This window comes from Aythya ferina, assembly GCF_964211825.1.
Source record: "Aythya ferina genome assembly, chromosome: 1".
Taxonomy (NCBI): domain Eukaryota; kingdom Metazoa; phylum Chordata; class Aves; order Anseriformes; family Anatidae; genus Aythya; species Aythya ferina.
Window position 1 is genome coordinate 11,625,423 of NC_140296.1, and position 23,987 is coordinate 11,649,409.

A 23,987-nucleotide genomic window follows, 5' to 3' on the forward strand; every position below is an offset into this window, starting at 1 on the left:
GGTTTGCTTTGTGCCATCCTTTGAGCCTTCTTCCTCTCCATCACTTCGATAGTAATAGTTCTCCAAATGTGGGAGAGTAGCAACTAGCTCCACTGCATGCTCTTGCCTTGTAACACCACTCAGTAGCTCTTAGCTTCCTGGTGAGTTTTAAAACTTGTAAAATAAGATGCATTGCACAGGGAAAGAGTAAAAATGCTTATTCTAGTAGCAGACGGTTAGGTCTGTGTGTTGTTTCTCTCACTGAGTGGTGGGTAGTTTTTCAGTAGGACTGTTTTTAGTAGGAATTTTGATACCAAGTTTAGGTCTAGACCTATAGCGTGATTTAATGAGCTTGTGAGCAAAGGCTGACCTGGCTGTGCTGTGTGACCGTGAAGATAGAAATCAAGCAGGTCACGAGTGATTTTCTGAAGACTGAGGTGGTAAAGAGGGCTTTAACTCTACCACCACCACCGTCTGCTGCGTACAGTGGCTTCTATGTGAGTTACAACTTTCTAAGAAGGAAGCCACTCAATCTAAATCTTTATTTTTAAATAATGAATGTCATATAACTGATAAGAATAATTTCTACTGTCGTGCACTGTGGACTAATTAGTTATCTAACCTTATCATGCCTGCATCAACTAGACTTCCTCATCAGTATGTGCAAGCCACAGGAAGCCTCATTGCTATTCTAGGCTCAGTCCTCATTAAGAAATCTATTATGATTTCATCATCTAGGGTACTGATTGGGTTTTGAGGTCTCCTGAAGGGAAAATGGCATTAGAGCCACGCACTCTAGAAGGGTCAGATAGGGATAGGACAAGGGGAAATGGTTTAAAACTGAAAGAGGGGAGATATAAACTGGATGTTAGGAGGAAATTCTTCACTCAGAGGGTGGTGAGGCCCTGGCACAGGCTGCCCAGAGAAGCTGTGGATGCCCCATCCCTGGAGGTGCTCAAGGCCAGGCTGGATGGGGCTTCGGGCAACCTGGGCTGGTGGGAGGTGTCCCTGCCCATGGCAGGGGGGTGGAACTGGGTGAGCTTTAAGGTCCCTTCCAACCCAAACCATGCTGTGGTCCTGTGATTCAATGGCAGCTGGTAAGCACCTGTTGGCACGGCTCAGCACCACCACCCTGGCCACGAGCTGGGTGTGGATGGAGGACTCGCAAGGGCACCAAGGTGTGCGCAGTGGTACAGGAAGGCTGTGCCACAGGGACACACAGGAGTGTGCCAAGTTAGCTCAATGGTTTCTAAATGCTGTGTTGAGCTTTGTGCATGTGTCCCAAGGAAGTGAATGCACTGTGTTAACACCTGCTTGGAAATCTAGAGCTAGCCTTGCTGGTGACTGTGTAAGCCGGTTGTGTGGCCCCAAAGGGTGGGAGAGGACTAAGGAAAGCACTGGAGAAGTCTTATGCAGATGCTTTATCCCATCCTAAGTCATCTCAACTCACATTGTGTACAACACTTGTGTACTTCCATGGTGGTATGATTCCCTCTCTGTCGAACTTCACAGGCATCTACAGTTGGATTGCCCTTCCCTGAATTGGTGTAAGGGATTTTAATTATATTTTGTGATTTACCTTGATCCATGGGAACTGTATATTATATACTCTTCTAATAATGCTGCTTAAGAAATCTCTGTGAACTCTACATAAAAAGCATTTCCACTGAAGGGCTTCTGCTCTCATAGAAATGCAGTTTATTCTAATGTGCTGAAGGAAATTAGTGATAGCTTGAACCTTTCATACACCAAAAAGGATTTTGTCAGCCTGCCTTTCAGGTTTTTTTTTGCAGCTAGGCTTGTTCTGTAGGCTTGTGTATTAAGGCTCAGCCTTGTCCAACTAGCTTCTAACCCGTGGATCAAAGCATACACCAATTACTGTGTTTTAAAAGATAGGGGAAGCATTATATCTATCTTAAGGAAGCTTGTAATTCATCTTTTAATGAAGTTCAGAGTGTATTCCCCTCAGTGAATGGTTGTCATCACTACATAAGTGTTTTTATGTGGATATGACACTGCTCTGGGAACCAGATTATTGCAAACAGAACAAGAGCAGATGAAAGAAATCAACAGAAGGGCTTCCAGTGGCTTTGGTGTGCTCAGGAGTATCTTGCTGTGCTGTGGTTTGTGTTGAAATGTCTGGAATACTCCTGGAATAAGAATTAAACAAAATGATATGAGGAGCACAGGTTAACCCTCATGCTGTCTATGAAGTCAGCCAAAGAATTGGACTTTTTCAGGAAATCCCTTTGTATTCAGAGGTTTGAAAAGGTCCAGGGCATGGGTTTTTATTTTAAGGGCATACGAAATTTTAAAATAAATAATAATTTAAAAACAAAACACAATAGCTAAATTTGTTACCTAGTGAAGAATAGAGTTTCTTATTTAAATGTACAGGATCACTATAATTCAAAACTAAAATCATCTCCCCTTTCAGATATGTTATTTTTCATTCCATATTGATCTTTAAAATTCCACACAAAAATATTATCATCTGTTCGTCTACTTGCAGCAAGAAATCCTAATGACAAACTGCATTTTCCTCAGGTGAAGAGTCCTGGGTGTTGGCGTGGGAGAGCTACCCAGTTCCTCAGTTCATGGGATGGGATCGTTTCAGCAATCTGTATCTTCTCCTGCACATGTCCACATTATGTCAGGTTGTTCATTTATTAATAAGTATTTTGTGAACAAAAGTGCCATTAGTCGAGCTGGCATGCACTCCTAGTACTTCAACAAGCTGTGTTTGAGCCTTATTTTTTTTCATAAGTGGACAACCTGACATTGTCCATTTTTTAAGGCACCTATCCATTAAAAGCTTGTCTGTGGAAATTAGGATGATTTATCTTTAGATAAAAATATTTCTTACAGAAGATGTAAGGACAGTCAGGATTAGATCCCATCCATCCTGGTATCAACACAATCATCATCCTGGGACAACACTAGGCATAGGCCAAGCAGTTGTAGATGATGGCCAAGCATATCGTCATACTTTCCCAGAATAGTGACACCACATTGTTCAGGGAATTTCTGAAGACAGCATCTTTTATTAAACCTTTGTACTTGACAATTGCTTGTGGATTTTACTTCCAGTAATTTCTCCAGCTGCTTTTGGAACCTATGAAAACCTCCAACACTTGTGATTCCTACCAGCAAGGCACTCCACGGCTTAATTAAATGTGCAAAGAACTGTCTATCTCCTCCGGTGATTTTAGACTAACAGTTAGCATCTTAAAAGTTTGATGTGATGGGTTTTGAAGGTTTCTTTCCAGTCTGCACTGTTGTATTTTCTATTATTTTATGATCTTGGTGTCCTGAACTAAAATTGCTCAACTCCAAGTTCTATAATTCCAAGTCTGCAGCACCAAGGAAATCAGCTGCTGAGGTGAACTTTCTTCATCCTTTAGTGTCCCAGAAGACACTACTCTGATACTTGCAGGTACTTTCTGCCACCAAGAGTCTCTTGCACCTTTACATTGACTAAACCCAGCTCAGAACAGATGTTCTAGCTCAGACAGTCTCAGCTGAAAAATGTACTGGGTTATCTCTTTGTGGTTGTTTGATTGTAACCCACTGCTGAAACTCCCTCAGGTGAAATTTCTGAGAGTCAAAGATCAGTATTCCTGCAGTAGGTTTACTAAATATTTGAACTGGATTTTATGGAAAATGCACCTATTCCCAAAGATTATTAAATTAAAGCTGGAATTCAAGAAAAGGTTTGTACTTCTAACAGGGAAACATAGGCAGACATCGGAGTTGTTTGGTGCTATTTTAGCTTGAAGTCCTGTGAATGCTCACATTTGTGATTCCAGCCTTCTCTGAAAACAGACAATGTGGATTTTGTTACTAATTGGAGAAGGAGTCTGACTGTTTTGTTTAATTTTATGAACTCTCCAGGGATTCTCAATGTACACACTGTGCATACACACACCAGCTACCAAAAAACACAGCTGAACATGTCTAGAGCTGAATGTGAACCAGTGGAAATTTAGGATTTAGATGTAGGAAAGCATTGGAATGATTAGTATTTCTAGGTATTTTTTTGAACCTTTACACTATTCAGGTTCCCTCAAAGAAAACATATTGAAGAAGCTGTTCATTACAGAGCATACAAGTTAAGTGGTGACACAGGGATAGGATTTGGGAACTTTGGAGGTAGCAATTTTGTCCAAGAGTGGTGGGGTTTAAGGGCAGTAGATAATATTTGCCAGGCTGAAGCATGAGCTTTTAATAACCACTAATTATCCAAATGACAGGCTGGCTAACCCTTTTTTTTTTTTTTTTATTTATTTGGTGTGGCGGGGGGTTGTTTTTTATTCTTTACTAGCATTTTATGGGTATGATTCTGTAGTCTACCTACTGTTTTCTACAACAGACCAGGTTTGCTGCCATGTATCTGAAAGGGACAGAAATTATTGTAGGTAGCAATAACTTCTGCATGCTTGAGAGAGGAGGAAGATTAAGGAATTATGATTTCTCAGACTTAACAAACACTGTTTATTCAGTAAGCAGCAGACCTAGGCAGAGGACTAAATGAAGAACTTGCCTTGTCAGAAAACAGCCTAATAAAATCTGGGAGTGGAGGGGCACATATGTGATGCATAACGACAAATGGCCACAGAAAATGCTTCCCAGAAGTGTTACATCTTTTCAGACCAGCAGCTCTTCTTTTTTCCTTCTTAAGGTCTGTAAAGCCCTTATCCTCCTCTTTAGCAGCTATGCAATAGTTGTCCACTGGATTTTGAGGTACTTTCCAAAGGCTAACCAAGCAATATGATCCTGGTTTCTTGACAGACAAAGAGTTTAAGTGATGGGTCTACAGAAGTAGGGTTAACTAAGAAGAGTGGGGCCCCTGCATGCCTGTCCTGTGATCTGCAATGTTTTTAGTATGGTGCTCCAGTTAACTAAGAGAGTACAGTCAAGATGAATGAAAACTCCCGTGCTTTACCTCGGGAGGAGGCAAAATGCCATTTCTCCTGCCTGTTTGGTCCTCCTATATGCTAAAATGAACGTCTGCATTTTTAAGATAATTTTCTGTGATTATGTGCTGCTTAACTTGATCTGTTTTGCTCCTTATGAATTTGGACATTCTAGGGGAGTAGACCATTTCTGTGATGTACTCCTGCTACGGTTATGTAAACCCAGACAGCTTCCACCTTTTTGAGGCCACTAGATGAGGAAATTACAAGTTCCACAGGAAAATTGTGATGGGATTTGATTAACATGCTGATGTGCTCTGCCCTTTATCAACATTTTGCAGCATGTTGTAACCAGCAGCTGTGCTGCATGCAGCCTGGCACATTGCCTTCCTGCACACCTATGCTTTGCAAAACCACCCCTGATCCACAGAAGCAAGTGGAGCTCTAGGTGAGTAAAGTAATGCTCAGAGAGAAGTGACAGCTCCTGTCCTGCTGCTCAAGCCTGCACCACGGCTCAGTGAAGGCAGAGGTGAGTCAGCGTCGTGGCAGGGGGGGAGAATTAATGGTGTCTCTTTGGCGTAAACTTTTCCAGAAATCTTTTCTTTGAGCCCTACTTTATACAGTACACCTTAGAGTGACACGAAAGAAAATCTAGCTGTCTGATAGGCGTAATTTGCATTTCCTGCCTTTCCCTCCTGCAGGGTGCAAGGCTGAAAGCTCTGGAAGAAATTTGCAAAAGAACAGAGACTGCCCTTCTTGTATGACAAAGTGTTCCCAAAAGCTTCACTCCATTTCTTTGGTAACAAAAGCTAGGAGAATCTTTTACAGCCCATTCTTACTCTGCCCTGTGCATGGATTGGCATACAGAAGGACTTCCAGTTAAAATTAATTAATTAATTAATTAAATGTTATGTTCCCTGTTCGTGCTCAGTCCCAGGCCCCTGCCTCTCTGAGCCCTTCTCAGGCCCTACAGCTGCCTCATCAGACCCCTTAGACTTCACTCTCCGTATAGGTCAGGAGAACTTGGGATACAATGGTCATTCACGTGCATCTTTCCTTCCTAGCTGTTTCCCTGCAGAGAACAGCTCTTTGTCCCCACCCTCTGGGCTGGACAGGGCTGAATCGTCTGAGGCTGATGATCAGGAGAGATCACCCCAAGGTTCACCATATACTCTTTGGTCTTGTCCATAAAAAAGTACCTTCTCTGAACCCAAGGTATCCTCACCTGTAGCTGCATATAGCACAGCTCTCAAATGAACCTTACAAAGACCACTGGAACCAGCATTAGGTAATACTGTTCACTTCCAGCATCAAAGGAAATCTTGCTATACAAGCTGATGTCTTTGAGAGAGGGGCCAGAGAATGCCTTCAACTCCTCCACCATTTTTGCCAGTGTTGCCAGTTACCCACAATCTGTTGTTGGATGAGAGCTTGATCACCACAAAACCAGAGGGAATGAGCAGAAATCTTGCTTTCTTAGATAATCGGGCTTTATTGAATCTCAGCGTCATCTCAGGTCTCTATGCTTTTCTGCAATGTTGCATGAAAGGAAAAACAAAACCAAAACAAAAATAAACAAAACAAACAAACAAACAAAAAAACAAAGAACAACAACAAAACACAGAAAGTTCACATCGACCTGTATGCACACATCTAGGTCTCTTCAGGTGACCACCTTCTCCCTGAGCTGCCAGAGACAGAAACTTTTCATCAAGAGATAAACTTTTAAAGACATTTTGCCAAAGAAAAGCCCCATGTCTTATTGAATTCAAAGAAGACAAGGTTACCTGGGTCACGCTTACGTCCCTTGAAGTTAATGTTACTGAGCTGCTGATGTACAAAAGAGGAGATGATAGCCAGATGGAGAACGATAAAGGAAGCAGGGGAGGTATTCTGGCACACTTCTACTTGAAAAGCTTAAATTATTCTCCCTATTAGTTCAAAGGTGAAATTTGGTATAGATTCAGGAATGGGCTTAGAGTAACAGCTGTGTTTTTAAGTCCTTTAAAAACATCATACTTTTCTTGTGCTCAGGAGAGTATGGGAAACAAACCATGAAAATCTACGGGGGGAAAAAAAATCCTTTGCTGGATTTGGGCAAAGTGGCTGTAATAGAGACAGAGGAATGAAGAATTGGCTTGGAATGAAAACTCTGAACTGTTGCTGATCACACTCTCGGTTCCAGGTATCCTAAATGCAAGATGCACTTGCCCTTTTCTCCCTGTCCCAGATTCAGTGAATGAATTCCTTGGTTTGCTGTGCTTGCGTGCATGGCTTTTGCTGTACCTAGTAAGCTGTCTATATCTCAACCCATAAGTGCTTTTTACTTTCCCGATTCTCTCCCCCATCCCACCTGGGGAGTGTGAGAGACTGCTGTGTGGTAAATTAATTGCTTTTGAACACTGACCTTCTGCGAATCAGATAGAGCAGAACAGAAAAAAATTACCCTGTAATCCCACACATGAATGTTGTGTCATACTGGGAAAGCAAAAGTAAGAGCAAAACGGTAGTTTTACTTTGTTATATTACTGTTCTTTTAAAAGATCTGTGTTTGTTATAATGCTGCATAGAGTTAATTTTCTGTCAGTGTCAGAGACATATTTACTCCAGGGAAACATATTAGGAAAAATGTTCATTTTCCAGCCTTGTGTTGAAGTAATGGAGAATTGAAGTTCAGTCAAGCTACACTTGCCCAAAATGTATTTGAATTTTAGATGAGGTGTAAATGCCTATATGAAAATTTTCCAAAGACTTTAATCCATGAGTTTTTACTTAAAACACATCAGGATTTTTATAGATTCAGCCAGCTTAGGTATGTTTCAATAATGAAACAAAACACCTTGGTTTTAAAATTCCACATATTTAAGACATTTTCAAAATTATGTAAAAACAGGAAACAGAAAGTGAAAGATTATTTTTATTTTTGATGAGACAAATTAGCTGGTGATTAACTGATGATCTGCTGAAACAAGTCCAGAGAGCTCCAAGGCTGACTGGTCTGGAGAAGCGTGACTTCAGGTTATGAGGTTCTACAAGGTGGAGAAGCTTACTGGGAGGAAAGGCAAGGTCTGTATGCAGAGCATTCAAACAATACTTCATACCTTTGGATTTGCTTTCCTTCCAGCAGCCAGATGCTTCTGGTGACTGTTGGCCCTCTCCAAAAGAAAATGCTGCTTAAAGTAACATAGTACAAAACAAAACTCATCTGCTGGTGGTTTGGGAAGGATGGCAGCTGAGCCTGAAGAGTCTTTACAGGCAGTGCATGCAAACACTGTGCCTTTGACTGAAAAACCCCACAGCACTACTTCAGTGGTGCAGAAGAACTGGAAGGTGATATTTTCTGTTAAAGGATATCAACAGTATCTTTGACTTCATAGCTTTATACAAAAGCTAAAAACTCTTCTTTGAACATCTGCACCATCATGGCTTTTATACAATGTACAATTTTTATGCAATTGTACAATTTTTATACAATCTTGACATTAATGTAGCTGTTGTTTCCTAACGGGTTTCTTTGAGTGTCTCAAGGGTTGCTATCCTCCCACTCAAATGTTTTTTTCTATTATTCTAACATTGCCCTGGGAAGTGACTAATTGTTACTCACCTCTGAGGAAATTATCTGGTTTGGCAAGCGTGCTGCTGGTGGAGTTACTTGATCTAGCTCATGCAGTGATGAGACACCAAGACTAATATCTGCAAGCTCAATTGCAGGTGTTAAGGCTGTCCAAAATCCTGCCCTCCCTTTAGTCATTTCTCTCTGATTTCCTCTAGAGGGAGATGCTCTTTGGGGAAGAACTGAGCAGGTTTCAATGTGAGTCAGAATTTGGGAAGAGAAGTCCGCTTTTTAGAGGAACATAATGGCGAAGATGATGTTATATAGTTTGAGGAGGCAGGGATTTTCTGGACATCATTGCATGTGTAAGGCAGTCACATCACAGCCAACTGGATGGCAGACAGAAAACTTATCAAAGCATTAGAATGGATTTTGGCTGTTTTTTCCTCATAATGAGATATTTGATTGAATGTACTAAAATACAAGTACAGTAGGATGTAAACTCTAGCAGTAGTAACTGCTCCAATGGGCTTTCTCCAAGGCAAGTTCTGGGCAAGTTTCCTCACTTGAGGAATGACTCCCGAAAGATGGTGGGGATGAGACCACACCAACTTGGTTCCCACCGCCTGTGCACCCCTCCAACATACCCCATCAGTTTTACATCTTTAGAGGCTCTGCTAGCAGGCTTCAAGGACATCCAGTTCCTGTCCTTAGCTTCATGTTTTGGAGAACTACTCTGGCAACCTCCTCACATTATAATGTTTTGAACTGAAAAGCATACAACAATATAAATTATGTTTAAGGGTCATGGAGATATCCTCAGAGGTCCTGAGTCAAGTGTTATGTACCATCACATGTCTAGATGGAGCTAGCCCTACACACTGTGGAAAGGAGGGAGTTCACTCCTCAGAGCCAGGAACTGTTTGTAGACCTTCAGCTACTGAGCTGGATGGATAATCTACATCATCCTGAATGGCCTTGCATGCAAAATACAGCCTGCAGAAAAGAGACACCTAAGAGGTGGCTGACAGACTGATCTGAAGGAAGTAAAAATGTCAGTGTCTTTGTTTGATAGATAAAACAGAATTGGTGCGGCCAGCAGGACTGGGAGGTGATCGTCCCTCTGTACGCAGCACTGGTGAGGCCGCACCTTGACTCCTGTGTTCGGTTTTGGGCCAAACCCTATCCCTGGAGGTATTTAACAGACTTGTGGAAGTGGCACTAAGGGACATGGTTTAGCAGTGGGCTTGATATTAGAGGTCTTTTCCAACCTTAAAGATTCTATTGCTCTATTCTGTGATACTATAAAGATGATTTTTCTTCTGGTCAGGACATTGTGGTGATGACCAGATTCATTCTGGCCTCTCTAAAGATCACCAAAATGCTTTGAGCCTCAGGCAGAAGCTGGGAGGTTTACTCTAGCTGTGACTCACAGAAAGACCTTCAAGCCTGCAAACCAAAAGGAAGGCTGTGGAGGAAGCATTTCCCAGGAGAAGAAATGGTGGACCAAGGAATCTTCCTGGTTCGGTTTCTCTAGTGACAGCCCAAACCTGCTCTCTCTAAAACCAAAGACTTCAGAGCAGCTGGCTCGGGCTCAAGGATCTGACAGTGAAGTGACTGGCATACGTGAGTGAGCTAAACATGGGGCTGCTGCAATGCAGACTGAAATCCAAACACTACAGCCCTGTTGATTTAGCTTAGAGACCTTTTTGCAGTCTTAGCATAAAAAATATTCTAGAGGTCAACAGGGTCTAAGTGTGGGCATCTGGAGGAGCAGAGCCAAAGCCTCACCTACCCCTGCCATCCCACGTCTTCCATCTCAGGGGCACTCTGCCTGTGCCCCTGCAAGGAGGAGGAGCTGCCCTTCTGCTGGGCTTCAACATCAGGGCAATGGGGGACAGAAAATGTGGGGCAGAACCTTGTCTTCACCCTGAATCAGTGGTAAAAGGAAGATGGGGAAATAAGAGAGCACGCTTTGAGTTGTCTAGGACCATGTCCAGACAGCTTTTGAAGGTCTCACTTTTTGGAGGTCTTCCAAAGCCATCTGGACATGGACCTGGACAATCTGTTCTGGGTGGCCCTGTGTGAGCAGGCATTGGACCAGATGGGCCCAGAGGTCCCTTCTGACCTCAACCATCCTGTGATGCTGTGAGTCATGACGTACCAGGCACAGGGGCTTTGGGAAGGTACCAGCTGTCCCAGGCTGTGACAAGTTCTCCCAGCCAGGCCTCTGAGAGCTGTTACGGCGTGGCTGTGCCTTGGCTAGCACAAACCACCGCAGCTTGGTGTCTTTGCTACAAGGCTGGCAGACTGCGTCAGCAGCGGAGCTGGCTGCGCTCACCGGCACTCAAGAGGTTTATGAATAAGTCAGCCCTGAATAACAGGCAGTCTCCTGGGGAACTGCTCTTCTAAGGCTTTATCTGCATGTCCAGAGACAGTTTCTAGGTTGGTCTAATTAGAGTTATCAGACATTTCTGAGGCTCTGGGAACAAATTTCTTCTAGCCAACAGCTTGCAGTAGGAGCTCGTTGCTTCTTCTAAGCCCACTGCAGCCCAATGGCAGTGGGAATACCTGTCCACAGCCATGTCGTTGCTGTGCTTGAAGCACACAAATGAGTACAGAAAGCAGAGCTGAAACTCTTCTGGAAAGTCCACGCGTGGGTTGTGGCTCAGTGCCATGCAGATGTATCTACTCACGTCTAGGAGCTGTACAGCTTCGTTCAGCTGATGCTGAGCTCAGCGTGAGCCCGTCTCATTAACTTTACTGCACAAAGGCAGCCTGCAACTCGGAGTGAGCTGGGGAGTCTCTGCTTTCACAAAATGCCAGTTCTTAGCTGGCAAAGATGTCAGGCTATCACACTGTGGTCTGCTGATGACATTTATACAGGACATAGTCAGACTGTTCTAGTTGTGGTCTATCCAAACTACATCAAAAACATCTTGGAGTTTCAATATGCAAATGTTGAAGACCCTTGACAATTATAGAATCATAGAATCATAGAAACATTAAGGTTGGAAAAGACCTCCAAGATATTTGGTCCAACCATCACCCTACTACCAATGTCACCCACTAAACCATGTTCCTACACACCAGGTTCAACCTTTCCTTGGCTACAAAGATGTTGAAGGGCCTAGAGGGGAAGACATATGAGGAGCGGCTGAGGTCACTGGGCCTATTCAGCCTGGAGAAGAGGAGGCTGAGGGGAGGCCTCATCGCAGTGTGTCTAGATTCATCAGGTGTCTTGAACCTGCTCTTCACTTACGGCAGGTGGGACATTGATGCCCCAGCCTCCATCTACAGGTTCACAGAAATTAAAGACTTGGGAAGCCCGTCTACCACTGCAGATGGAGGCAAAGAAGTTGATGAGTACCTCAGCATGCTCCATGTCTGTCATTGCCAATTGTTCAGATACAGAAACTCACTCCTAGGATAAGAAATTAGCCACCTATAATCACTACTATTTTCACCCCTCAGTCTATTTTCACAGATGTTAAAGGTGCATGGTGGCCCGTGGGTACTCCTCCTGTCACCCCAGTGCACCTGCCCGAAGGGAGCTGGGTCCTCTCTTGTGATGTTCCTCGAGGCTCTGTGTGGAAGGGCTGCCACCTCTCACACAAGGGCTGGGGGATGGGAAAGAAGCACTCACACAACCCCTGAGAATCAGCAACAGAATTCTTTATTGCCGGGACATCTTGCAGGTAAGCCTGCAGGATGTCCGTGGTGTTTGGCAGCTCCAAGCTAATGCTTGGGATGGAGCCTGAGCGACGAGTAGGGAGCTGGCCGGGCCCTGCCACACAAGTTGGCTGTCAGAGTGCCCAGAAACTCAGCGAGTGGTGGGCCAGCTGCAGGGGTCCTCTTTTATAGGGTCCAGAGCAGACGTAGGGCAGTGGTGGCCACTGTGACCTCAGGCAGCATCTGTGATGGAGCGGCCCACACGTGGCCAAAGGCGGCTGTGTTGGGAGCAGCCTGGAAGATTCCCTCACGTGGAAAGAGGAGGAGGGTTGGGGGGCTGAGGGCCCCTTTTCTGGGGCTGGCTCCCCCAGGCCATTTGGCTTGCCAGAGAGAAAGGCTGCCCCTTGGCCATGGGGACTGCTCTCCACCTCCCATCCTGTGCCCTGGGTTTATTTTTAACACTATTTTTTTAGGTAATTTCATTCTATTCCTTATGGAAAAGAACAGAAGCAAGGTGCATCTTCAGCCCTAATTCCCATTTGCGCTTTGTGCTCTGAGTGAAGAATTTCTTCCTTGCATCTCATCTAACCTAAATCTCCCCTCCATTTGTTCAAAGCCATTATTCCTGGTTCCATGGCTACACTCCCTGATAGGGTCCCTCTCCAGCTTTCTTTTAGACCACTTTTATGGGTTAGGTTAGGTGGCAAAACTGCAGGACCTTGCAAATTGCAGCCTTATCTACCCTGTTCCCCATGCTCCATGTGACCTTTTCCAGCTCTAGCCTCTGATCAGTGTAACATGAATCATAGAAATATTAAGGTTGGAAGAGACCTTCAAGATCATCTGGACCAGCCACCTAACTCCCACCAATGTCACCCACTAAACCATGTCCCCAAGCACCACATCCAACCTCTCCTTGAACACCCCCAGGGACCTCACTGGGCAACTGGATGATGGCGGTGAGTAGCTGCTCTCCCTGTGGTACAGAAATGTGAACAGGAGGATCAACCTTTGTGAAGTGCTTGGAGATCCAGACATAGAAGTCTTGTTTTTATTAGCTAGCAGTAGCTGGCTAAATACACTCACTAAGGAAATCAGAGGGCTTCTAGTCATCAGAAACGGTGATTTTCAGGTCTCAGGAAGCTCCTGCTATTTTTTCCTGTAAGAGCAGTGGAACTGGGGGTGGCACTTGATACCCTTATAAAATGCCCATGAGATAATAGCATCAATGTTCCTGAAGTTCCAGGAAATTACTATATTTTTAGCTGTCCTCTTCTCATTCCCATCAATGGAGAGGGGAACATATTCATCCCATGATGGCAGGAGAACAGGTGGGCTGCCCTGCAATCAGAGAGGATGCCAACAGAAGCTGAGATTCACGTAATGCAGGAGAAATGTGCAATCTTTTCCTTAGCTGATGTTCTCAGGGTGCTTCAAGAAGTCTTGGTGTCCTTGTGTGTATTACAGAGTGAGGTCTTTGTATGCTCTGCACTGTCAGTTTTGCCTGTACTCCCAAAATATCCCTGCCTCTGTTAACTACAATGCTTCAGCCATCTGTTGCTTTGCTTCAGAGAAGACGTGACTTTTGGCTACGAAGTATTAATATTACCACTTCAGCATCATGAGATGTAATACACTAGTGTTGGAAAACAGCACACGGTAGTTTTATGTTTAGTTTCTCCTCTGTTACTGAGCCCATTGCTGATTTTTGAAATAAAAAAAAAGATCTGAATCTGTGTTGCAATTTCTCCAAGCCTCCAACACTCCAGCACGGTTGTACCATAGTTTCTCATCCTGTTTCATTGCTAATTATGGCCAGAATAGCAAAGCATATGTGAAGCAAACCCCTTCCATTTATATCCAGTGAGGAGCTGGTCCTTGTCATTAATTTGTCTGCAAAGAACTTTCTCTGTCACAAAGAAACCCACAGAGTGGGATAAAACAAGCTGTGAATTCTCCCTGCTGAGCACGGCAATGCCAGATTGCAGCTTGTGCTCTGCTGCTGAAGACTTTGAAGATGAACTGGCCTGCTTCCCATGGGACTATTGTAAGTGCATGCCAAATACTGTGATGGAGAGTTTGGAGAAGGTCTGAATTCATGTATTTGATAGAAAGACACTGCAAGTGGAGCCCTGCAGGCTTCTTCTGTTCAGTACTGAAGCGGGTGGTGTCCTACTGAGCGCTACCCATTTGAGAAGTGACCTGAACCCAACTAGGTGAAACTAAATAAAGCTGAATGCAAAACAACGACTCTTATGAGGGAGAAATCAAACAGGGAATAATCAGCCAGGCATTAGTAGTTTAAGAAAAAAAATACTGAGATTTAAACTCACCAAATTGTCACTGTGATGCTTTTGCAGGAACAAAAAGCCAACTCCCCCATCCCTCTGGAATGTCATAATAGGAACACCAAATGTAAGGCATGGGAGATGGCCTTTTATAACACCTTCCATTATAGCCATTTATAACACCCTTCTGTCCCACTTGGAAGGGGCTGTGGAGTACCTGGAATGGTCTGTTTCAGGAATCAGTTTTCAGGAAAAATGTGCGCACAAAGTGAGAGGCTTGGAAAATGGCACCTGTGAGGGAAAGATGGAAGAAGTCTGATTTTTGTAGGAGAGGGGAAGAATTAAGAAAAACCTTCTCTAAACCTTCTCTAAATAAAACTAACGAGACTACTCTTCTAAAAGGACATGAAAAAGAAGACATCAAATTCATGTGCAAAAGCATCAGGTTGGCTTAAATGCCTAGAAAAAGCTTAACCACAAATCTGGAAAACCCTGGCATGAGGGACGTGCTACCTTCACAGCACTGATCCTGGCTTTAGGTGGAGGCAGGGATGGAGCAGGGGAGCACTAATGGGCCACAGGAACTTCTCAGATGCCATTGTTTCAGCAGTGGCATAGCCCTTCAGTTATTTTTCTGTCTTCCAGAGTCGTGACACCCTGGTGCTGATGCACCTCTCATCTGTACCAGGATGGATGTGGAACTCCTCTCAGCAGACTTTTTTAAAATGAGGCTGGACAAGCAGCAATCCAAGACATGCTCTGTCTTTTCTCAATGCAAAGGAGTCGGGTGGATTTTGCCCTGAAGTCCCTTCCCATCCCACAGACATTCCTCTTCATTGCCTTAAGGAAGGAAGGACAAAGAGAGAGGGACAGGGGGAGGAAGAGAATGAAAGCTGAAAGGGAAAAACCTCATCTGACATCAACAAGTGCAAGAAAGGCTTCAAGGATTTGTTCTCCCCTGAGTGCCGCTCAGAATAGCACCAGCTGCCAGACACAGCCTGGCATCATCTTTGTTCCCTTTCAAGGTCTCTGTCTAATTCTTTGTGGAGGAAATTAATAGAATGTTGTTAGAAACAGAGAATTAAAATTCATGAATTCACAGAACTTGGAAGTTAATTTTCATAGGCCAGCTGTCCTACAACATTTTTCAAGGAAAGGGAAAAAAGATTAAAAGAGTATTGTTAATAAAAATAATTTCATTTTTGAATACAAATATCACAGCACTCTGCTAAAACCGTGAAAACCACAAAGCCAACCACTCCAAGTTTTGGAGATGCCAGCGTTAATGTGACCTTAATCAAGCTCCCTTATTCATATGCCAGACAGTGCATTCTCTAATTACAAGATCGTGTTTTGTTTTTTCACAGAACTCCTGCAGTTGGGCTGGGTGGTCTTTCTGCAACCAGCTCCATGCACCTGGGTGCACCTTACCTGGTAGATGCCACTCTGCCGTGGGCAGTGTGTGCCAGGGGCAGAGGGGCTTCCTCGGGGACTTTTGCAAGGCTTGGTTGATGTGGTCAGCCATGCACATGGCCTGGGTGCTGGCGATGAGAGGCTGTAGAGATTTGTAATGCAAATATTGGGATGGAGATGGATGGTGTGGGAATGAAAACACACGTGTGGAAGGTCCAGAGGAAAGGACAGAGCCAGGGTTAAAAGAAAGACCTCTATCGATAACCAAGGACAGGACTGACAGTGGTTTACCTCGGGGCCAGAGGGCCGTGCTGTGATGTGGCCCCAGCTCAGATGAGCTGGCAGCAGATGATCTGATGTCTGATGGCCACAGGAGGACAGCCACAGGGTGACAGCTCATCCCACCTACCTTTCCTGTGCCTTCACCCCGGCAGCAGTGCAGCCTGCAGCTATAAAGAAATGAAAATGAGGGAACAACGCCAGCAGGCAGTGACCTTGCCTAAGATTTATGGAAGCAGGAGTAGGCAGGGTACCTAGGGAAAAGGTAGCAATAATAAATGTTGATTCCTAAAGATGAAAAAACACCTGTCTGAAGTCTACTTCATTGCCAACCAAAAGGAACCAAAGATGTGTAATGAGGAGTGGGTGGCCAGCATCCCTGGAGCTCTGTGTCACACAGGGGTGAGCCTGGCTCTTGGTGCTGCTGAGCACGTGGATATGTCTGTGGGGCTGGGAAAAAGTAATCTGCAAGTCAGATAAAGTGAAATGACCTCACTCTAAGCTCTGATGTTTTACATTCCCCTGAGGAAAAGAAGAGCTTTCTGAGAGTGTGATTCTCACCGTGCTCCAGAGCAACCAGCCCTTTCTCGCACCAAAATCTCCTCCCAGGCTTGTCCTTGCCCATCTGCCTTGCAAAAGGCAGCAACTAAACCACCTCTGTGATGGCTTCAAAGCACTGCATGCTAACAAAACTCAAAATGTAGCAGAAGTATAGCAGCAGCAGGCAAACATAAACAAAGGAGAAAATGAAAGACTCTTCACCCTGTGCATGCACATACATCTTCTCATCCCTCACACTGTCCCTTCACACTCACCCAGAGGGCACCTGAATGCTGTGTAAGCATCAGTGACTTTTGTCACCTTAGAATAACCCTCTGATCTGCAACATAGCTGAGGCAGGGTGAAAAAATACCCACGAAGCCTGGATGCCCAATTTAAATTGCCTGGGACATGACATTTTTCGAATACTTTACATCCTGCTGCACTTTGCCTGCTCAGAACACAACCCCTGCTGTTTTCAGTAGCACCAGTGAATGCAAAACGTTCATCCAGGATCCCAAATCAGATATGAAGGAAATGAAGAAGAGCTGATTAGGAAATGCTTGTCAGAAATTACCCCATGGCATGCAGAGTACATTGTAGCATCGGGTATTACGTACAGTTTTGAAGGGCACCATTTCCAGTGCTTTAGCCGTGAGCTTGTTGTCCTCCTGCCTGCTTCTGTCCTGTTCTCCCAAAAACTCATTCCTCTGCTGGATGCTGAGCACCAGTTCAGGCCTAGATCAGGCTGTTCAGGTTCACTGGTGGTTGATGCTCATTGCTCCTTTCTTTTACCAGGTCCATCCCTCCAAGCCTTTGTAACTACACCAGCTTCAGCACTTCTTACAGCCCCTCTGAGCCCGGATCCGGCAGGGCACAGGCAGAGCCTGGAGGAGGAAGGTTTTCCTCTCAGGATCTGAGCTGTAACTGCAGGAGCCCTGCTCAGAGCCTCCTGGAGCTACGTGTTGGGCACTGCAGGACGTGGCTGCTGGAGTTACGGCAAGCTTCTACACGTGCAGTTGTTCCAAGGTGTTAACTGCACCTACAGAAGGTGAATCTTAAAATGTTGAAAGGTTACCTTCAGCTTCAGAAAGCACAGGTTACTGAGTTCAGACCATGAGCCCTTCGTCCCACACAAGGCTAAGCTGCAAGGATGTACCTGCAGAATCCGACATGTGGATGTCCTTGAAAACAACACCACCATGTTTACTGACAGGGAAGAAAAGAACTCTGCTATAAATCATAGCTCAGTCCAAACATTTCAGGCAAAGTTGTATTGAAGCACTGGGTTGGCAGAGCACCACTTGAGGCTCACCTCTGCTGCTGGCCTGTTCATCAGCTCTGATCATGGAATCATCGATCATTAAGGTTGGAAGAGACCTCCAAGATCATCTGGTCCAACCATCCCCCTATTACCGATATCACCCCTCTAGACCATGAAGACTATTAAACTGCAACCCCTCTCACAGCAAAAGCTCCCTCAGGAGGAGCTGCCAGCACACCCAGCAAGCCCAGCAGGAGCCAGGCCCACACACGGGGTGCTTGTCTCTCCAGGTGTAGGCTCTGCAGCGTCCCGTTGTGGTCTTACACTGAAGAAAAGAAGGAAACCCTGAAGAAAACAGGGAGACTGGTAGCCTCTAGCTAGCAGAAGCAAGGGAGATAAGGGATGCAAGTTAGAAAACAAGGAGGAGAACAGCTGGAGGGAGATTCCAGACTGACCAAGGTAACCTTTTACTCATTAATGGTCATTAACATATTAAAAACACACCCATCAAAATGTAAATGTATGGAAATGTGAGATTTGGTATCCACACTCCCACTGGTCCTCTGTAATGCACAGGGTCAATAGAGATAAACCGGGCAGCTAAAACAATCAGAAGCAGCCAGAGAGAGTTTCACAAGTTAGCTGTGTATAAAACACGGTACTCCAAGTCAGAGGTGTGCGTGCTTTGCAAAAGGTCGTCCTTGATTCTGTAGAGTTTCATAATTCATTATTTAATGAAAAGACCTTTGTGTGGACGCCGTCTCTCGCAGCTGAGGCACTGTGATCAGGGTAGGGGGCAGACTTGCAGAACATGGCTGAGGTCACACCAGTTTTGAAAATACCTCATCGCTTCTGTCTTTCAAGTGCATAATATCAGGTTTTCAGGCAGCCGGCAATCCAAAAGGTTTGTGTGCTGGGAAACAGAGGGGAGCTGCTGTGTCTGGACCGGAGCATGTGGCCGATGGGCCCTGCACAGCTGGGACCTCACCTTGCAGGCACTGGGGGAGTGGATGGGACTTGGCTTCAGGGCTCAAAGCAGGCAGGAGAAAACTTCAATTCTTCCCATCAGTGACACAAAGTACTCTGACTCACGGGGCTTTGATAAAGGGTAGGAAAATAACGCTGGATTAAAAATGAGAGACTGATCCTGCCTTGTGAAAGGAAAAGCAGGAGGACAAGGTGTGCGAGGCGTGCGGGGCAGGCTGGCTGCAAGGAGGGGCAGCCACTGCAGTCTCCTTACGTGCTCAGGTGCAAAAAACCTGCACAAGACTTAAAATGATTTCAGAATAAGTTTATTACAGGACATTAGGAAAAACAGTTTTTTTTCTCTCTCTTTTTATTTTTCTTCCCATTTATAAAAAGAAGATTTTCCTCACTTCTCTGCTGGCTGCCGCAAGTTGAATGTGGAATGTGGCACCCTGGTGTGACATTCAAGCTAATTTCCACAGCACAGGAAAAGTTACTGCTTCCCTGTGTAATGCAAGGTACATTTTGGAATGCCCCTATATGTTTTTTTCTCATTCAGAACCAGATATTTTTCTGTTAAGAACACTGAGTTCTGCAAAATACTCCAGACAGCTGCAGTCACATCAATTTCTTAACAGCCATCCCACGAAGAACACATCTCACTCATCTTTAAATGCACTAAAATTGTGCATTGACCAGGGGATATCTCACCAAGAAATGTTCTTCTTTTATTACTTGCTATCACAGATATCATCAAAGCAGTTTATTTATGAACTGATTCCAAAGAGCTAACATCTGAGCTAAGATAAAATGTCCCAAATGTCTGATCTGAGAAGTCCCCAGGTGCTTTACAGGACAAGAGAGCAACATTCAAAGACAAATTAAAAAGTCAAACTGTGGGATCCTTTAGCTACCACTTGAGAACAACACAGAGATGCTCTGATCAAGAGGTCCTAATCCCAACTCAGATTAAGCGATTAATCATCGATGCTCTGTGGATGGTAAATCCATGGCTTTCAATAGTTTTTGTTAAGGTTTTAGTTCTCTAGTTGAAGAAAAGCTTTATGCATATTCATGACTATTTTATGAAGGTAAAATTCTGTGTGATTTAGCACTGACAACAGATGCTGAGCTACCAGGTTGGTGTTTGCCATCCACTCACACAAAGAATAAGCAGCGATTTTTCTCCAGCGCTACCTTAGAAAAAGTGCCTGTGATGCGAAAGACCACTTTAATTTTCAGTAGCTGTCTAGCCCTCCACCTCTCGGAAGGTATTAACACAAAAAAAAATGGATTTTTAAGGTGTATATTTTTTTACTCATACTGAGCAGACCTCAACCCTTAACCCTGTAGGAAGAGATGTCTCCCACCCAAGTGCGCTGGATTTAAGCCAGAGGCCTGCGGGTCTACGTCTGCCATTTCTGCAGTGCTACCAAGAGACTAAGGGGGAGGGAGGCTCGATGTGACCAGGCTGTTGCTTTAACATTTAAATACAAAATACACGCACCACCCCAGCAGTAAAAAGACTCAGTCATGCAGATAACAGTAGCATACATGCAGAGAATCCCTCTGCTGCCAGGTCCAAAGTCAATGTGACCAACACAAAAAGAGAGCTCCTTCCTGGCAAGAGTTTCCTTCCTCCCCTTCCAGGGCTCTGTATTATTACCATCAGCCTGCATCGAAGATGCAGCTCCTTCATGCTGCCTCTCACACAGCCAGGCTTGGAGCTGCCACAGCCACCATGCAGGGCCCCACATCTTCCCCCCTTCCTAGCTCCAGCCAAAATTGAGGTCCTTCTCGACGCCCCAGGGCCACCGTTTAGCTCACGGCTACTATCGGCTCCACTGCAGAGATATCTGTCTTTCCTGACGGGATGTTGGAGGCCGAGGGCAGGACGTGAGAGGCCTGCAACCTCCTGAAGGTGCCGTTTTCTGGCCAAGCCAGCCGGTAGGCAGGGAGCGTGGAGGGAAGCCTCTGCTCTGTGGGGCCAGGAGGTTTTCTGCAGATGTGGAGCAAAGCCTTCAGCTCCGATCGGAAACTGTCGTTGAGCCAGCAGTAGATGAAGGGGTTGTAGCAGGTGCTGCTCATCGCAAGCCAGTGAAAGGCGAAGTAGAGGGCGTTGTTGGTGCGGATGGTCTGGCTGGAGAGGAGGACGACGTAGCAGTTTAAGGGAAACCAGCAGACGGCAAAGAGGACGACCACGAGCATCAGCATCTTGATGGTCTTCTTGTTCTTCCTGCGAAGGGCGAAGTACTGCTCGGTGGTGACATCCCCGATGGCGTTGCGCAGCCAGAGCTTCTTGGCCACCGTCACGTAGGCGGCCGAGATGATCACCAGGGGCAGGACGTAGAGCAAAATGAAGGTGGTCAGGTCGAGGTACTTCCAAAAGAGGTCGGATGGCTCAGGGAAATCCGGGAGACACAGGCACCGGGTAACGTCCTCACTGCAAGGAGGCAAATACAGGGCAAGGGATGAGCATGTAGAGCCAGGAACAGCAGGAGAGGTACCCCAAAAGCAAGGAGCTAGGAGGGAGAGGGCTCATGCAGCAGAACCTGTGGGCAGACCCTTCGTTTATGCACATTTGTCAGTGCTAAGCAGGGCTCTGTTGTCCGAGGATTTGAGCCATGGTGCAGCCAGTGAGCAGCGCGGTGGTAATTACTCATGGGCATCCATGACATTATGGTAATTTAATGAACTTTATGAATTACAAGATTTCCAGCTGCACTGAAGCTCTGTCCTGTGGTGAACAGAAACACAGACTCTGCTCATATAAAGGACTTCTTAAAGCACTTTACAAATACCTCTGCTCACAACAGTATTTTAGGAACAAGCAGCTGAGGCTGTCCCTTTCCCAAGGATCAGGAGTTGATTAAAACCTGTCAAGTTTTCCCCCATTCCTGGTCTGCCCAAACAGATTGGTACATCGTGTAAAATGCCAATGTGGAGAAATAGAATGGCCAGGCCATATTCTCTACCTTTGTACCCTGTTTTGTAGGATTAGAGGGACAGAATAAAGATTAAATATATATATATAGAAATTAGAAGAGGATGTTAGCCACTGCAAAAGGAAACTGATGTAAAGTACAGACTAGATCTGCACCTTGGTGACTTCAACGTGAGCTCAGGGCTTTTAGTCAAAGATGCCAGTGGGAACTTTGCATTTAATGAGACTTCAGAGGAAAAGCAAAGAACATCCTTACCTGTATTCAAAAGTAAAGAGTTTTTGGTAGATGGCATGTGGGAGGGAAAAACAAGCCGCCATGACCCAAATTACAGAGATGTAGATAACACCTTTTGCAGTAGATATGCGAGGCTTCAGAGGGTGCATGATAACCTGTTTGAAATACACCAATATTCAGGCTTATGCCATTCCAGGGAATAATTGTATCATTTTTCCATATTAACTTCCAGCCTTATGCCTATTACTAGACACGGAAATCTAGCATGCAAACCGTGCTGTCCTCACCCAGCTCCCACTGACTGCAAGCTGTGCGTGAAAGCCTGAAATAATTTTCACTGAAATGGGTAAAAGCAGAGCCTGGTCCCATCCTTTCTGTCCGCCTGCCTCAGCGGGCTCTCACCTGGTGCCTGTCCACGGCGATGGCCGTGAGGGTCAAGGCAGAGACGTGGAGGGAGCAGTACTGGGCAAACCGGCTGATGTGGCACATCCCCTTCCCGAATACCCACGAGCTGTTCACGAAGCGAGCCTGGAACCAGAATGCTGTTAGGAGTCATGCACACCCCCACACGCTTATATTTCTGTGATATATATCAGATATATGCACATGTATATATCCACTGAGCCACCTCTGGCACAGAATGACTTCTGCCGTGCAAAAGATGCTTTAAAGCCAGCAGGTTCTTTCCGCCTTGGGTGATTTTCAGATTACCGAGGCCACCGAAGCGATGACAATCACTCCAGCCACCTCCTGTCCCCACTGCTGCCGCATCCCTCCCCCAGAGAAGGACAGGAGGGAAGCCTCTGCCCCTGCCTTACCAGCGTGAAAGGCGTGTTGAGAAGCGTGATCATGATGTCGGCCACGGCCAAGTTGACGATGAACAAGCTGGTGGCAGACCGCAGGCGCCTGCTCTTGACGCCGACGTGGCAGACAAGGACGTTGCCGAAGAGCGAGATGACGATGATGACGGAGTACGCCGCGACCAGCAGGGCTTTGGCCGCCACGTGCTGTGTGTCCACCCTGTGCCGGCTCCTGCCCACGAGGGTCTGCCAGCCCACCAGCGTCTCGTTATCCCAGGGAAACGAACCCGAGGTGGTCGGGATACCCAAAGACTCCTCCAGGCTTCTGTTGAAGGGCAACTTCCCCGAGGTCGTGAAGGCATTAATGAAGTAGGGGAGGGAGAGAGAGACGAAAAGGGATAACATCCCCGAGGAGATGCTCCTTGCTGCCTGGGATCTGCCCTGTTTGCAGCTCGTGCCGTGGTGGGGAGGCTCGCCATGCACCAGGGCTCCTCTCCTGCCCGGCTCCTCGCCACTTTTGCTGCTCCGGCAGGCTCCGTGCTCTCACAGAAGCTCACCACCCGCCTGCCTGCCCACCGGGCTCTGACGCGCTGCTGTGCTGTGCGATTACACCCCCTGCACTCTGCGTGAAAGGCAACGCCAGCCTCTCCGGTCCTCAGCAGCCTTTTTCGCTCCCGGCAGCCCTGCTTGTGCTGCTCTGGTGCTGTTTGTGAACAGTGGTGTGTGCAGCAGCCCTGCTGCCTTCCAGGAGTGGTTTCAAAGCGAAGTTCGGCTTGAAAGGAGCTTCAGGCGAGTTTCAAGCTGTGTCACAGCTCAGCAGTCACAAACCAGCACAGAACAGAGGAAATCTGTGTATGTACACTGCTTTCACTGTACTCACGGCATTTTTCCGAAGGGTTTTTTCCCCTCAGAGGGAAATATTTAAATCCCTTGGCAGGGATTTCCTCTTGGCCAAAGGAATAAGCCCTGAGCACCACAGAGAAGCACACGCATCCGTGCTGGTGAAAATACACACGTGTGCAAGGTGCTGCCCCGCTGCTCTAAATTTTCCCTGGCTTAAGGCTTTGGGGATTACAAACCTGCCCTGCCAGAGTTGGCACGCTGAAATGGGACAGCTGGGGAAAAATCTGCTGGGATG

The 23,987-nt window shown here is 45.8% G+C and overlaps 2 protein-coding genes across 2 annotated transcripts in view; both read right to left on the reverse strand.

Annotated features, from left to right (window-relative positions):
• The window catches only part of TAF1D (TATA-box binding protein associated factor, RNA polymerase I subunit D), a 365,188-nt gene that overhangs the window by 169,784 nt on the left and 171,417 nt on the right, over positions 1-23,987 (reverse strand). The window lies entirely within an intron of this gene.
• Positions 20,549-23,400, reverse strand: GPR83 (G protein-coupled receptor 83). The gene is made up of 4 exons (XM_084506238.1): positions 22,868-23,400; positions 22,452-22,577; positions 22,071-22,204; positions 20,549-21,313 (listed from the first exon to the last, which is right to left on the reverse strand). The coding sequence occupies exons 1-4, from the start codon at positions 23,252-23,254 to the stop codon at positions 20,689-20,691; spliced, it is 1,272 nt and encodes a 423-aa protein (XP_084362364.1). The 5' UTR covers positions 23,255-23,400; the 3' UTR covers positions 20,549-20,688.